The 13,456-nt window shown below is 33.8% G+C and overlaps 1 protein-coding gene across 6 annotated transcripts in view; it reads right to left on the bottom strand.

Moving 5' to 3' along the window:
- LOC100643518 (histidine decarboxylase) overlaps positions 1-9,068 on the bottom strand; it is a 14,223-nt gene extending 5,155 nt beyond the window's left edge. For 2 of the 6 annotated variants that reach the window (XM_048406390.1, XM_048406394.1), the window contains exons 1-7: positions 5,144-5,352; positions 4,556-4,626; positions 3,167-3,453; positions 2,158-2,415; positions 1,741-1,884; positions 1,011-1,077; positions 416-578 (exon numbers count right to left, since the gene is read on the bottom strand). In XM_048406390.1, the coding sequence (XP_048262347.1) occupies positions 416-578; positions 1,011-1,077; positions 1,741-1,884; positions 2,158-2,415; positions 3,167-3,453; positions 4,556-4,583 (947 nt within the window). In that variant the 5' untranslated portion in view covers positions 4,584-4,626; positions 5,144-5,352. Of the gene's footprint in view, positions 1-415; positions 579-1,010; positions 1,078-1,740; positions 1,885-2,157; positions 2,416-3,166; positions 3,454-4,555; positions 4,627-5,143; positions 5,353-8,876 lie in introns of those variants that run through there. The other 4 variants (XM_012312903.3, XM_048406384.1, XM_003393377.4 and 1 more) reach the window with 4 other exon arrangements.
- Between the last annotated feature and the right edge of the window lie 4,388 nt (positions 9,069-13,456).

Here is a 13,456-nt window from a genome sequence, read left to right on the forward strand (position 1 = left end):
TCAATTGTGAAATATATATTGAAATGTACATTCAATCACGAGCAAGTTTTATAAAGCATTAAATTCTTGGCAGCAATTTTTCCTCGCGCTATCAACTTTAACAGGCTTTCAAATATCAATCTTAAAGATTGTGAATTATGTCGGGTTAGTCGAACGAGTCGACGGAAATTGCAGGAAGAATGAAAAAATCCATTCTGCATCCGCTGTTCAATCTATAAGCCATGAGAAAAGAGACAAAAGCCAATAATCATTCGGGGTTATGAATTTATCGGGTCTATAATGATTTGCAGATTTACAAATTTCCTTTCTTATGTGCTTCTTTAAATTTGATATTCATTTTGTTTTTCTTTCTATTAAGAACATGGAACGAATAATTGTCATCGAAGTAAAATTCAGATGTTTGTATATAACTCACCACATAGCAGTGCAATCAAAATGCACCATGAGCCATTTACTAGGATTAAATGCAATGGAATCGGCATATTCTATTCCTTGAAGCCAGCCGCGAAATTCAGGGCACACGAATGCACTGCCTGCGTAAGCTGCATCCACGTGCAACCAGAGTCCATTCTGTTCACCTACAATAAACCTAAATGTTGATGATGCGAATCGAACAGTGTTTAACTTCTTCTTGTACTTTAGCGAGTCTGACTCGATAAAGTACGGGAAGGGGTTAAATCACAAATGAAAATTAATTCACGAATTTACAGTTTCGGAACGTTTAATTTATGAATCAAACTGATCGAGATTATATTATAATAATAATTAACCTACTTTCGTAGGTGAACGTTTAGTTTATATATTTGAAGACTATAGAAAAAAATATCGTGAATCATATTGTTATTATCTTTTATAGAGAATCATTTTAAAATTCAATACGTTCTCAACCAATCTCGTATTACCAGAATTATCTGTCTATTTAATTTTGAAACAAAACACTATGTATCTTTTTAATGCGTATCGCACGAACGTTTAGTAACTTCATTTTCAACTCGATTTAGTTTACTTACACACAAGACCAACTTCTTTGAGATTATCGAAAGCACAGGCACCCGTTGTACCCAAAGTAGCGCAAACCTTGATAATGAAAAAAATATGTTAAACAAATTTGACTTTTAAATCGATTTATAATGTAGTATAGATTTTTATTTTATGTAGTTCTAAAAATCAGTTTATCGATGAAACTTATTACGAATTTTAGTATCTTCTGAAATTTCCTGTTTGAATAGCTACAGCGCCGTAATAGAATCTACTTTCCCGTACATTGGGTTTACTGTATCGAAAAATGAAAGACTGTTTTGTGTCGACGTCCTTAGGGACCAACTAGGAGAGATACAATCCGCCTTGCTACGTCATGTCCACCTCATTCTCCAACTACTAACAAATCTGGGAAGCTTAATTGACGTCTCGATTATTTTCTACTGCAGTATCATTATTCACCTTCATAATGTTAATTGGAAACAAAGAGAACAAATATTTTCTCGTGAATCGCTTCTTAGTTTAATACGATATTATATAATATCCGTAGGTTTTTCCCAATGAGTTATTTATTGTATATATATATATATATATGTTTTCTTAAAGAATATCACGCTGATCTACTCAGATTGAAGGAATCCCTAATTAAAATTATGTTCAAGTTGCTTGAGATAGATGTGTCAAAGATAGATATTTATTTTGAACCAAATTTTTATTTTTACCACCGAAATACTTTTCGTAAACATGAGCAACGATACTTACAAAAAAGGGAAGTAATCCCGCAGCTCTGTCGTGCGTTATTGCTTCGAGCAAAGCCTCTCCTCTCATACTCAGTTCATTGTCAGATTCGATGTACTTCATTCGAACTAATCCTATCAATCCAGCTTTTTCTACACTGGAATGAGCCTATATGACATTTACATCACAGAAAGTAAGATTTCTTTTACATCACGTCTTCAAATATTTAAAAGGTGATGATGACAGAATAACGTACAATGAAGGTAGAATGATGTTCAGTGATTAAAAAAAGAAAATAATGAGGCATAGATAAATACGTAATAATTATGAAATGAAACCATTTGAGTTATAAGAATAAATTCACAAGAGAGTAAAGATGTTCAAAGTACTCTTAGGAAAATAAGTTCGTGTTAGGAAAAGATTTAAAACGAAAGTACGTACCTGGTCGGAGCAATACGCGACAAGACGCGAATTAATCTCAGCGGGCAAACGATCCGGTTCATTTTGTTGCACGTCTCTAATTGCTCGGGTTCTCGCTGCGAGTAAGCAAACGAGAGTGGCTTCGGATGCGGTTGTTTGTATCACGCCACCACCTCCGGATCCTCCAGGACAATGTAAGAATTTATCTGGCAGGCCAATCATTTTCCCGAGCCAATTCATTACGATTGTCTCGAGTTCTGTACACGCAGGACTCGAAGCCTTTTACGGTAGACGAACATAAAATACATTTTACAAAACACACTTTTTAAAGTACGCGAATAAATTTCACGATTAGAAAAATGGAAATATTGTACCTTGTATAGTTATATCATAATATATTGGAGTTAATATATTATGATATAATATATTGACATAATATATTGTTTATAATAATATATTCAGCTAAATTTCCAAATTTCTCGTATTGAAAGTTTTTAATTTGACATTTAAATTATTTGTAATTATTATTTATAGGAAGTTTAATAAACGTATAGACGACTAAAATATGTCATGCCCCAATAATTATACAATATGATATCCTTCAATGTGCTCAATTATTTTTTTAATACACACGTGGGATTCTGAAGAACACTGCGTTCATAGACAACGTCAAGTTTCACAGGTATGAAACTAAATACAAGATCTTTTAGCAAGAACTGACAATGGGAGCTCATATTAACAGTACCAGACAAAACGTCGAATTTCAATACGGTAACTTCCGAACTTGGATTATGAGAAAGTTACTAATCCGAAACGAAGTTCATTATATACAGCCATCATGGAAGATCTTAATATAATCAATTTCTATGCTCTCTTTCCAGTACTTAACTCGTACTATTGAAAAGTGTTTCTAATATAATATCGTTAAATACATCACACATGACAGAAGTTTTAAGCCGAACAAGAGAAAGCATAATAAACTAAACCATTTCACTCTACATGTGTGCGATATTCACATTATTGTTCTTACCCAAGTAAATCCAAGACAATTGATTGCGTCGGCCAGCATATCGGCTAGCAGACTTGCAGGTGAATTAAGGGCTGGAAAATAGGCGTGCATATGTGGACTCTGCCAATGCGTTACTCCTGGCATGATGCACCTTTCGATGTCCGCGAATATATCCTCCCAAGGTTCGCCATCCACAGGTGCGGATGTAGGCAAAACGTTCCTCAGGTAACCGGGAGAAACCGCCGGGTAAACGCGTCGAGATCGAATATTCGCCAAATAATCGGCAATGTAATCCACCACTTCCTTTCCTAACAATTTAAAATCGCAACGAAGTCGATATAAAAATTGCTTTTTCAATATAAATTCATGGATTCAATGAAGTATCATTCGCGCGATATAGTTTGATATTCTTTCCTGCTTTTTTGGATTTAGATTAAATTTCAAGATTACATTCCTAAGATTTTTAGTTACTTGTTCGATGGATCTTAAACTTTTATTACATTTCAAAGCGTTTTGTTACATTGCGAAAGTTCGATGACGACTACCTCTTGGGAAAATCAATTATTAAGCCCCGGAGGAAATCTCTAAACCGATTATCTTTAGTTTTCTTTATTTAGGGGACTCGATCTTAAGTATATTGGGAAAATACTTGTACAGACAAACCGGTTGTCCCGAATAACAGCTCTGTTTCTTTCCCAATTCGCTTCTCTGATGTACATTACGCTTCACGATAAGATTCGATTCGTGTTATTTAACGGTTTCTAAAAGTCGCAGGTCAATCAAGCTCCGACATACAAGCCTTAGCACTTCTTAAATGTTAAACGATTTATATACCGTGTAACTCTCTTCACAAGAAAAATCGGAAACGCCTTAAATTTGTAGAAAATTTAGAATCAAGTTGTGATATAGATTGCTATAAAAGTCAGTTGGCCTTTGAAACAATCAATAGATAACAAGAGAGACGAAGACAGCGAGATCGATTTTTCGTACGAAATTGGATTTAAGGAAAAGGGAAATCTCATACGGATGCCTTGCCTAGGATTCAGAGATTCAGATTGTAAAGGCGGAACCTAGCGTATTGGAAACAGTATCGAATCCATAAAGATCCCATAGACTTACTCTCCCCTACGGTGATTCCTCTTTATTGGTATCGTTTTAATGCTTAGAATCTTATTCGATCGTTCGTTGTAAGTTTCTCGTTTCACGCGTGAGTATTTGATCGTGTGATAAGAGTACGACGTGTGCAAATATTCCCAAGAACCATAAAATCTACATGTAACGGTATATAACGGGCTATTATTTTATTACTATTACGTATACGCCACGAAGATTAAAATGAATTACTCGGTAAATACTTGGATATTTACTATTTTACGCGCATTAGAATGAAAGTAAATGTTTTTTACTCACCATGCTTGCGGTACTCCTCTAGATTCATATTATCTGCAACCAAATGAATCGACACACTATAATACACAACCCTGTAAAAGTAATGAATACAATAGAATCTTGATTATCCAAATTAATACTAACATACACATTCGAATAATCAAATTTCTCAGGTAATTCGAATAACTTTGTTTTCAAATAAGAGAAGATAATTTATTTTTTTAATTATCTTCTAAATACTCATATCGAACACGCAAGAATATTTTTCAATCAACCATTGAAACTGTAACCATTTCTCTCAATTTCAATTCTTGTTTGCTAATCTTTCTTACACAATACCATCTCCAAATTTTTTATCGATCAATGTTCCGATAATTGATCATTAATCGGTGTTCTGATAAACGAGGATGTAATATATAATAGTACGTGAACGAAAGCAAAAGAAAATCACAATACATTTTTCTTTTGTTTTACATGGAATAAGCTATCGAACTATCATCACTATCAAGAATGGAATAACACTCGAATGGAAACAACACTCAAAGAGCACCAACGATTTTCACATAAAATATTTTATTGAGAAAGTAGTAAGAGGATCAACTCGCTCACCGTTGATTCTCACAACAGCCAAATCTCAAAATTTCGATGGCACCGTAACAGGCGCATGTGTCGACGTTTATAATTAATTGTTCACCCTGTTGGATAGCAATATCAAGGAACTTGCCACGCGTTTCGCGGAAGCTTAGCGCAACGGCGCAGCGGATTTGAACGAACGTGCCGACTAGATACGCTTAGCTGCCCTATGCGTGTTGACCTAGCATCGAATTTTAACGCTACGATAGGTACTCGCGAATGATTTGTACGGATTCATCATCGATCGCTTGTCACATGGGCCTAGAGCTTATTAGGCTAGTGTCACAAGGCTCCTCACGGCCTAGAACTAGATCGTATGCTTTCCTGGATTAAACTATCCGATGACTGACCTTCTCTTCGTATCTTCTCGATCGTGCAATCGTTCTCTTTTTCTTTTGAAACGAAATTTCGACTAATTCGCATATTTAATCGAATATTTTTCTTCTGATTACAGTAGTGTTGTGTAGTAATTCAATTAACACTACCAGAAGCACTAAATAGATCAAAATGATCAATTCGTAATTTTTTTAGATTTATAGAAAAGATTTCACAGGTTTAGATAACAAAATGATTTAGTAGTTTGAGAATTTCATCGAATTTTTGTAAAATATATGAATGAAAACTTGTTTCTCTTCTGGCATATTTCACATTTCACGCGTTTTTTCGTACAAGTATATTTTTCGTGCCAATTTGTTTGGTACACTCCTCGCTAAAAAGATAGCCCAGGTGTGCCATCTTTAATTTTTCAATGGCACGTGTAAAGTTTTTCGTCTGTAACGTATAATATCAAAACATTATGAGCTCAGAATATGGGGTTCGTTGAAAATAATTAAAGATATTATTATGAGGTTTAGCGTGTAACACAAAAAAATTGTTTTATTTTAAAAACGAAATGATAGCACACTCTGTTAATATGTTTAGAAATTTCTCAGTAGTTCATGATCTATCAACGAGTAAAGATTACAGTACAATATTATATAAATTTGTAAGTATGAGGTGTGGAAAAAAATTAAACGCGTCTGAAAAAAAGCAAATTCTTGAACTAAAACAGCAAATAAGAAGAAGTCGTAAAGTAATACACAATTTCTTAAAAAATGTTGAAGATTATGGCAAGAAGAAATGTACTGGTCGGCCGTCATCGTTATCCGATCGTGATAAGTGAGCAATTTTGCGTGTAGTTTCCAACCCGCAGTTAACACAAACAAAATTATTAACAAAAATATTAAGAGGCCAAAATTGAAAAAGAAACCTTCGTCAACAACGGAACATAAAGTAGAACGTTTACACTTTGCAAAAGAAAGAGTGCATTGGAAAAAGAAATGGAGAAGGGTACTATTTTCAAACGAAAAAGGATTCAACTTGGACGGTGCTGATGGGTTCCAATATTATTTTCATAACATAAGAAAAGAGACAATTTCAGCAATTCGACTACAAATGGGAGGAGGTAGCGTGATAGTTTGAGCCGGCATCGGTTATTTATCGGCAAGACAAATATCAAGTTCATCAATGGGAGAATGTATAGTGTCCGATACATAAATTTAATCAAAGAACAAATAAATAATCATGCAGAACACATTTCTGGACCTGATTACATCCTTCACCAAGATAATGCATCTGTACACACATCAAGATCGGTCCAATCATATTTTAATGAAAATAATATATCTATTTTACCGTGGCCTGCACGCTCTCTGGACCTTAATATTATTGAAAGTTGCTGGGCAGAACTTGTTCACGGCGTATACGCGAATGGAAAGCAGTATCAACACGTAGAAGAATTAATAAATGCAATTGTACGTGAATGGGACACGTTAAATCATAATTAGATCCAGAAACTATATAAATTGATCCCAAATCGTACAATAGAAGTAATAGAAAATAAAGGGGGATGTACCCATTATTAAATAAGTATATATGTTTGATAAGTAATTGTACATGTACTATCATTTCGTTCTTAAAATAAAACAATTTTTTTTGTTACACATTAAACCTCATAATATTTTTAATTATTTTCAACGAACCGCATATTCTAAGCTCATAATATTTTGATATTATACGTTACAGACGAAAAACTCTACACGCGTCATTGAGAAATTAAAGATAGCACACCTGGGCCAGGAGTGGCTTTTGGCAAGGAGTGTACAAGTTCTATATTTTTGTCGTTGGTATGGTTTTAATTTAATTCATAAAATCATGTCGCGCGAACAGACATTAAGGTGTTTCGAGTGAGTTTAAGTCAAGTGGACATATATTACTTAATCTTGTTTTGAGTAACAGGAGATTCCGCTCACGAGTATCATCGAAATCCAGTGCTGTTTGTGTTTTCTAAGACGTAGACCGAGAAGTTTGGATGGCAGATTTGGCCGACTGGTCAAGTTAGCCAAATTTGCGTGCTTTAAACTTCACATTCATAAATTGTACAGTACCCGACAACAATTTGAACTGATAATGTGTATTCATATAAATTTTTCTAAATATTTAAATTAGTTCTTTTGTTTTCACTTCACCTAGACATTGAATCGAATATAATGAAATAATTCAAAAAATTAAGCTCGGCTCTGAATGACAAATATCTTTTAATTTTTCTCCTTAATAAGCAACCGATCGATAGCGCGTCTTTGCGATATTCTTTATTCAGACAGTCGACAATAGCATCACAGTTTTATGAGGATTTAGAGGAAGGAACGATCAAGGCGTTATCACCTACCGATTACAAACAAGAAAATAAAAGATCTCGGCCCATCCGGGTGCAAAATGGAAAATCGAACATCGGTAGTCACAAGGATCTCGAGCTTGAGCCAGAATGACGTTCGACGATATTAAAAGCTCGTCCTTCCACCGTTTCCGTTTCCGACTTTTGTAATTTCCCGTAGCTTTCAGTATTCGTGCGCGATTCGAAGGATTTATCAGTGATGCCGACTGCTTACGTATGATGCGAGCCACCGGTACTTGATACCGATTCGGAGTTTTTATCACGAACGAAGAATTAATCTGATGAAAACGCGTCCTGACCCTATCGATAACCAACTTGACCAACGAAAACCGTTTCATTAATACCGTTTCATTCATACACCTATCTGATACATTGAATTTATTAGAAACAATTTTAATATTGCGCCCTCAATACAATTATTTGAATCACTTAATCACTGAAATGTAATTGACGCAATTAAAGAGTGGATTCGTTGAAACATCGATTTAAAAGATAACAATTTATTCTTAATCATATTTAATATTTATTATCCCTGATTATTTAAGAGATAGAGTTGTTAAAAGTTGTTAATGTCAATAGAAATTATGAAAAATTATGAGTCAATATTTGAATGAATCACGTGTTATACAATGCAATCTTCAAACTTCAGAATTCTTTCAAATGATCTTCATCTTTCATATGCGAGAAAAGCACTGGAATAATTTTCGTCGAATGTACAAACTGAAATATATCATGTTCTTGCACGAATACATACTTTGACATCTATGTAAGATATCTAATCAATTATTCGCTAAATTTCCTTTGAAATTTTTAAAATGTCGGGGGAATATTAGAACTCTAACCAAAATTCGAGTTTGCTTCGAAACTTCTTTTACCTATGAACTGCAATAGCTTACTAAAATTATTTCTGAAAGTTATTAAAAACTTCTTTAACGCAATGAACATATATAAAATCGAAACTCTAACATTATCACCTAATTTATATAAAAATCCTACCTTTTCTTCGAAGCTTCGACCACGGCGAGTAAGAGCAGCAAGATTCAGCACGATCGGAAGGCTTGCGAAAAGATGAACTTTTTGAACTTTGCTAGATAGCAATCACTTTGCAGACGACACGAAAAATGATTTTCCGTACCCCGAAAAACAGATATATTCACGGTTGAGGAGAATCGGTGGAATGCAAGTCGTTCAACAAGTGGCCGCTTTTATACAGAGACGCGCTAAGTATCAGTTGCTTTAGCGCAAGCGTAACCGAAGATCAAGACAGAACGAGGAACAATTTCTGTGACTAAGCTTTGCAATCTTAAGGGACTACCGATGAACGATTTTACGTTTCCACGCACAATCTCGATTAATTCTCTTGAATGCTCTTCATTTTCTTCCATTGTAACTTCTCTTCTTTCGTTGCATTTTTTTTGTGTTTCTAACATCTAGAAAATCTTACTGCTGTTTAATTATAATTACATTTGCGTTGTGGAATGCCGAGTTTTTAATTATTTTAGTTTATTTAAAATTTCTTGTTTATATTTTTAGCTTTTTAAGTTTTAAGTTCAAGTTTTAGTTATAAACGTATATAAAATCGTATCGAGAGTGTCATAACTTAGTATAGGGATGGTTTTAAAGACAGACGTGAATTAATGAACCGAATGAAAATATTAGAATCCTTTTACATAAGTTCCATATCTTATTATGCCAATTTGACATTTTCATATGACGATCTCGCAAAAATGCAACTCGTGCAAACCTGTGTTTCCTGAAATTGTATTTTTTGAATTACATCATTATTAAAGCAGCGATATTATATAAAGTTTACAATATAGAAATAGGTTTGCTATAAAAGTTCATTGGCAGCATACAACATTATAGTTAATGAAAATCCAATTATGTAATAAAGAACGTATTATGATACGACAGAAAGAATAGAGAAATTGAAAAGTCTTCTGAAAAAGATCTTTCTTACTATTACGACGTAGTAAGTATTTCACAAGATCGTGAGTACTCGTGATGAAATTATGTTTTTTAATACATTTGCTTACGTATTTGAACATTAGATTTATTAGAATATAAATTCATTTATTTATTTCGTAAAACCATCTGTTATCACAGTTTTGTATACGTGTATTACCCTTCTCGGAAGTATAAATAGAAAGCAGAACCATAAAAGATTACCAACTCGCTTAATCTTGGGACAACATGTTTAAAAATTTGAGCTAATTAATCGTGATTGCTTGATTGTGAAATTGTACCTTCATAAGATGTAATCAACGCACATGTTATCAAAGTGCGAATTTGATAACATGATCGTTCAAATTTTCTAATTAATTTAAATAATATAAGCTTGGTTCACATACAATTGGTAAGTGATGGTTTGAATTTAGAGCAACGCAGACGTTGCATTTCTAAATTATCAGCAGCTGATCAGGTAGGTTCTGCTTCTTATGAACTGCATTACCTTGCACTGTACACTTCCAGCACTGTTTGTTCATGTTTAAATTCTGTTTGTTGCCTACTGACGGTACCAAGCTCCACAAAATCTTTCAAATATCTATCACAAGATACTCTTCTAACAGCAAGGTTCATATCTCGACGTACTTTCCGAATTTGAATAATTTAAATTCAAATACAAATTCAAATTTTTATTTAAAATTAAATTTTCAATTTCAAATTCAAATTCAAATATCTAAACCTTTAAGTATTTAAATCTTAACAAACAAAAATTTCGGATTAAGATGATAAAATTCGAAATTGAATTCAATTTAATAAAGTCACCTCTATACTTTTTGCAAAAGTTTACTATTTTATTTACCAACTGTCCGAATGATTCAACGAAGAAAACATCTTTAAAAAAGCCCGAGCAAACAAATTGTTGTCGTGGCTGCGAAAACAGCATGGACGAGCTAAAAAAATTCCTTAGAATAAATAAAAACGAATGGTACGCGTATTAAACCATATAGTGTATCAAAACATATATACTCGAGTATAGAACGTGTACGTATAGCTATATCTTTAGCCGAATTCTCCTGAGTGTGATCGTACTATGCGTGCAGGTGGGAGCATTAATCCTAAAATCACAGCGATTTTCCACGATCGCAGATAATACGCCAGTAATAACAGGTGTACACGCGTATCAAGCAGTACCCAAGCACCGTATCGAAACCCACAGTAATTACAAGATCGAAAACACCAATTAATCGTACATAGTGAATGCGTTGTTATACATCTTGGTTATACTAATTTGCACCGATTCATTGAAACTCCTTCGTTAAACGTATTAACATGTCTCGTCGTAATTTATTTGTACTTAGGGCTTCTGATTAATCTGTATCATAAGCATACAACTGAATCCAACCGCGATACTTGTTTAGTACATGTTGAATTGAACGTCAATCAAGCTTAAAGTACAAAGAAACAAGTGTTTTTCGACGGCTATCGATATTAACGTCGAACATTTAAAATTTCGAGACGAGATACGGATTTATTTGAAATTAGTATTGGTATATATTGCTAAATAGATAAATTAATATATTTGAAATTCATACAGAAAATGAATGGTTTTTAACGAATACGTATAAAGTTTAATCTGAAACGTATTATTCTTCCAAATATAATAAAACAATTTGAAAATGTACTTTGTATTTTATGTACCACAAAGCCATGGAAAAATAACTTACAAAATTCGACTTTTTTTTACCTATTGCAGAAAAGGGTTACCGTAATATCTTGAGGCCCTTTTTATGGTTGTCACAATTTGATCGTGTTTTATTTGACGTTTACGTAAAATGCAAATTCTCTAACGTGTTCCTGCGCGTGTTCGTCGCACGAAAATAATGCGAATAACTGGACAAGCAATCAAATATTTCTTGGCTGTTCGATCGGTGCGAGTGAATTTTCGAACGCTGCCGCATACACATTGATTGCCGAACTCCGGCTTGTTTATACGTAAACCTGTTATTTAACGTATATTGTTATACGTACTTACGCAGTGCAGGGCATTACCAGCAAGTGCAATGTACCGTTGATTGCCGTGGGCGTCGCAATTTCTCCTCACCCCGTCTAGTAACACCGTATCCCGCACTGTTGGGATATTATTCCTGATCGATTCGAAGAATCGAACTCATCAATAACATCGGTCCATGTCCGAAATTATACGTTGCAACATTCTTCGCTGTGGTTTCCTCTTGATCGTTCTCGCATAGTTCGCTTTCTACACAGAATGCCTCGCTCCATCGAAATTTCCTCGATTTCCATTGACCTTTGCCACAAAGAGGGTGGTAGCTCGATATATTTCGAGTTTGAAAAAGCAACTCTGTGTATCGATTCGTTATTTGAGAAACTCGGTACATTTTTTCCCGACTGTACATTTTTTCTGAAGACAAGATAAATATGGGGAACGAATCGCTTCAAACGATATGTAACATTTGTGTTTATTTAGAGAATTCTACTATGAATTTTTAAATATGAGCACGTACAGCGACAGCGAATAACAGCTAAAAGCGGCACGATGCGATTCCTTGTGGAACGATGAGAAAAAATGTAGAATAAAATTTTTTGTTCCGGCTTGATTTTCGAGAAAATTGAGTTTGAAAAATTATTAAATATACTTGAACATGATTAATTCTGAGCTGGTCAGGACTAAATAAGTGTGAAAATATGTCAAAAATGTAGAATAACATTTTTCCATTTAAGGCTTCATTTTCAAGAAAATAGAGTTTGATAAATTTTGTAATTTATTTTTTTCGTAAACAGAGCGTCTTGTGAAAAAATGTTATTCTATATTTTTCTCTCATTCTTCCACGAGGAATCATGTCGTGTCTCCTTGCACATGATATTCGGCCGGATCCTGTATAGTAATGTTTTTAATATCTCAAAGTGTACAGATTTCTTTATTAAAGTGTAGCTTTGATCAGAGTTGTGTTAAATTAAAGACATTGACACTTTTACCACACTTCTTCTAAATTTATGAATTACGCAAATAATCTCGCCTGAATGAACTGTAATTTTATTCTCTTATTTTTAACACTGGTGTATAATGTGTGTGCATATTGATTTTTTATCCTCGTATAAATTTACAACAAAGGATAAAATAAGTTACAAAATAAGAGATAAACGAGGTTTAATAATTTATGATTACTACCTGCAATGAAATTGTAAAAAACGTTTTTTCAGGTTTAGTTGTTTACAGAATTCATATTTTTCATTTGACCTATATGTTTTGTATCGTTATTGGATGGAAATAAAAATTTCGCGAATAAATACTTTCCATTCTATCGATAAAAGTTTTGTGCGCATATACCGACTATCCGTGAAACTTAAACGATTTTCCAATCGTTGAATGCGTTTTACAGCTCCATTTACGCGAGGACGGATATAAATCAGAGATAGTAAGAGGAAACAAATAATCGTTCCGAGAGCCATTTAATACATAGCATCCTTACCATAAAATACCGGTTCTCCAGCTATTGGTCACGATGCATTACAGAAAGCAAAAAAAAAAAAAAAGGAAAGAAAGAAGAAAAAAGATTTTGTTTCTTACGATCTTCGTGGACGAAATTATTCATTGCGTGCTGTTTGACAGC

This window comes from Bombus terrestris, chromosome 1 (genome assembly GCF_910591885.1).
Source record: "Bombus terrestris chromosome 1, iyBomTerr1.2, whole genome shotgun sequence".
NCBI classification, from domain to species: Eukaryota; Metazoa; Arthropoda; class Insecta; order Hymenoptera; family Apidae; genus Bombus; species Bombus terrestris.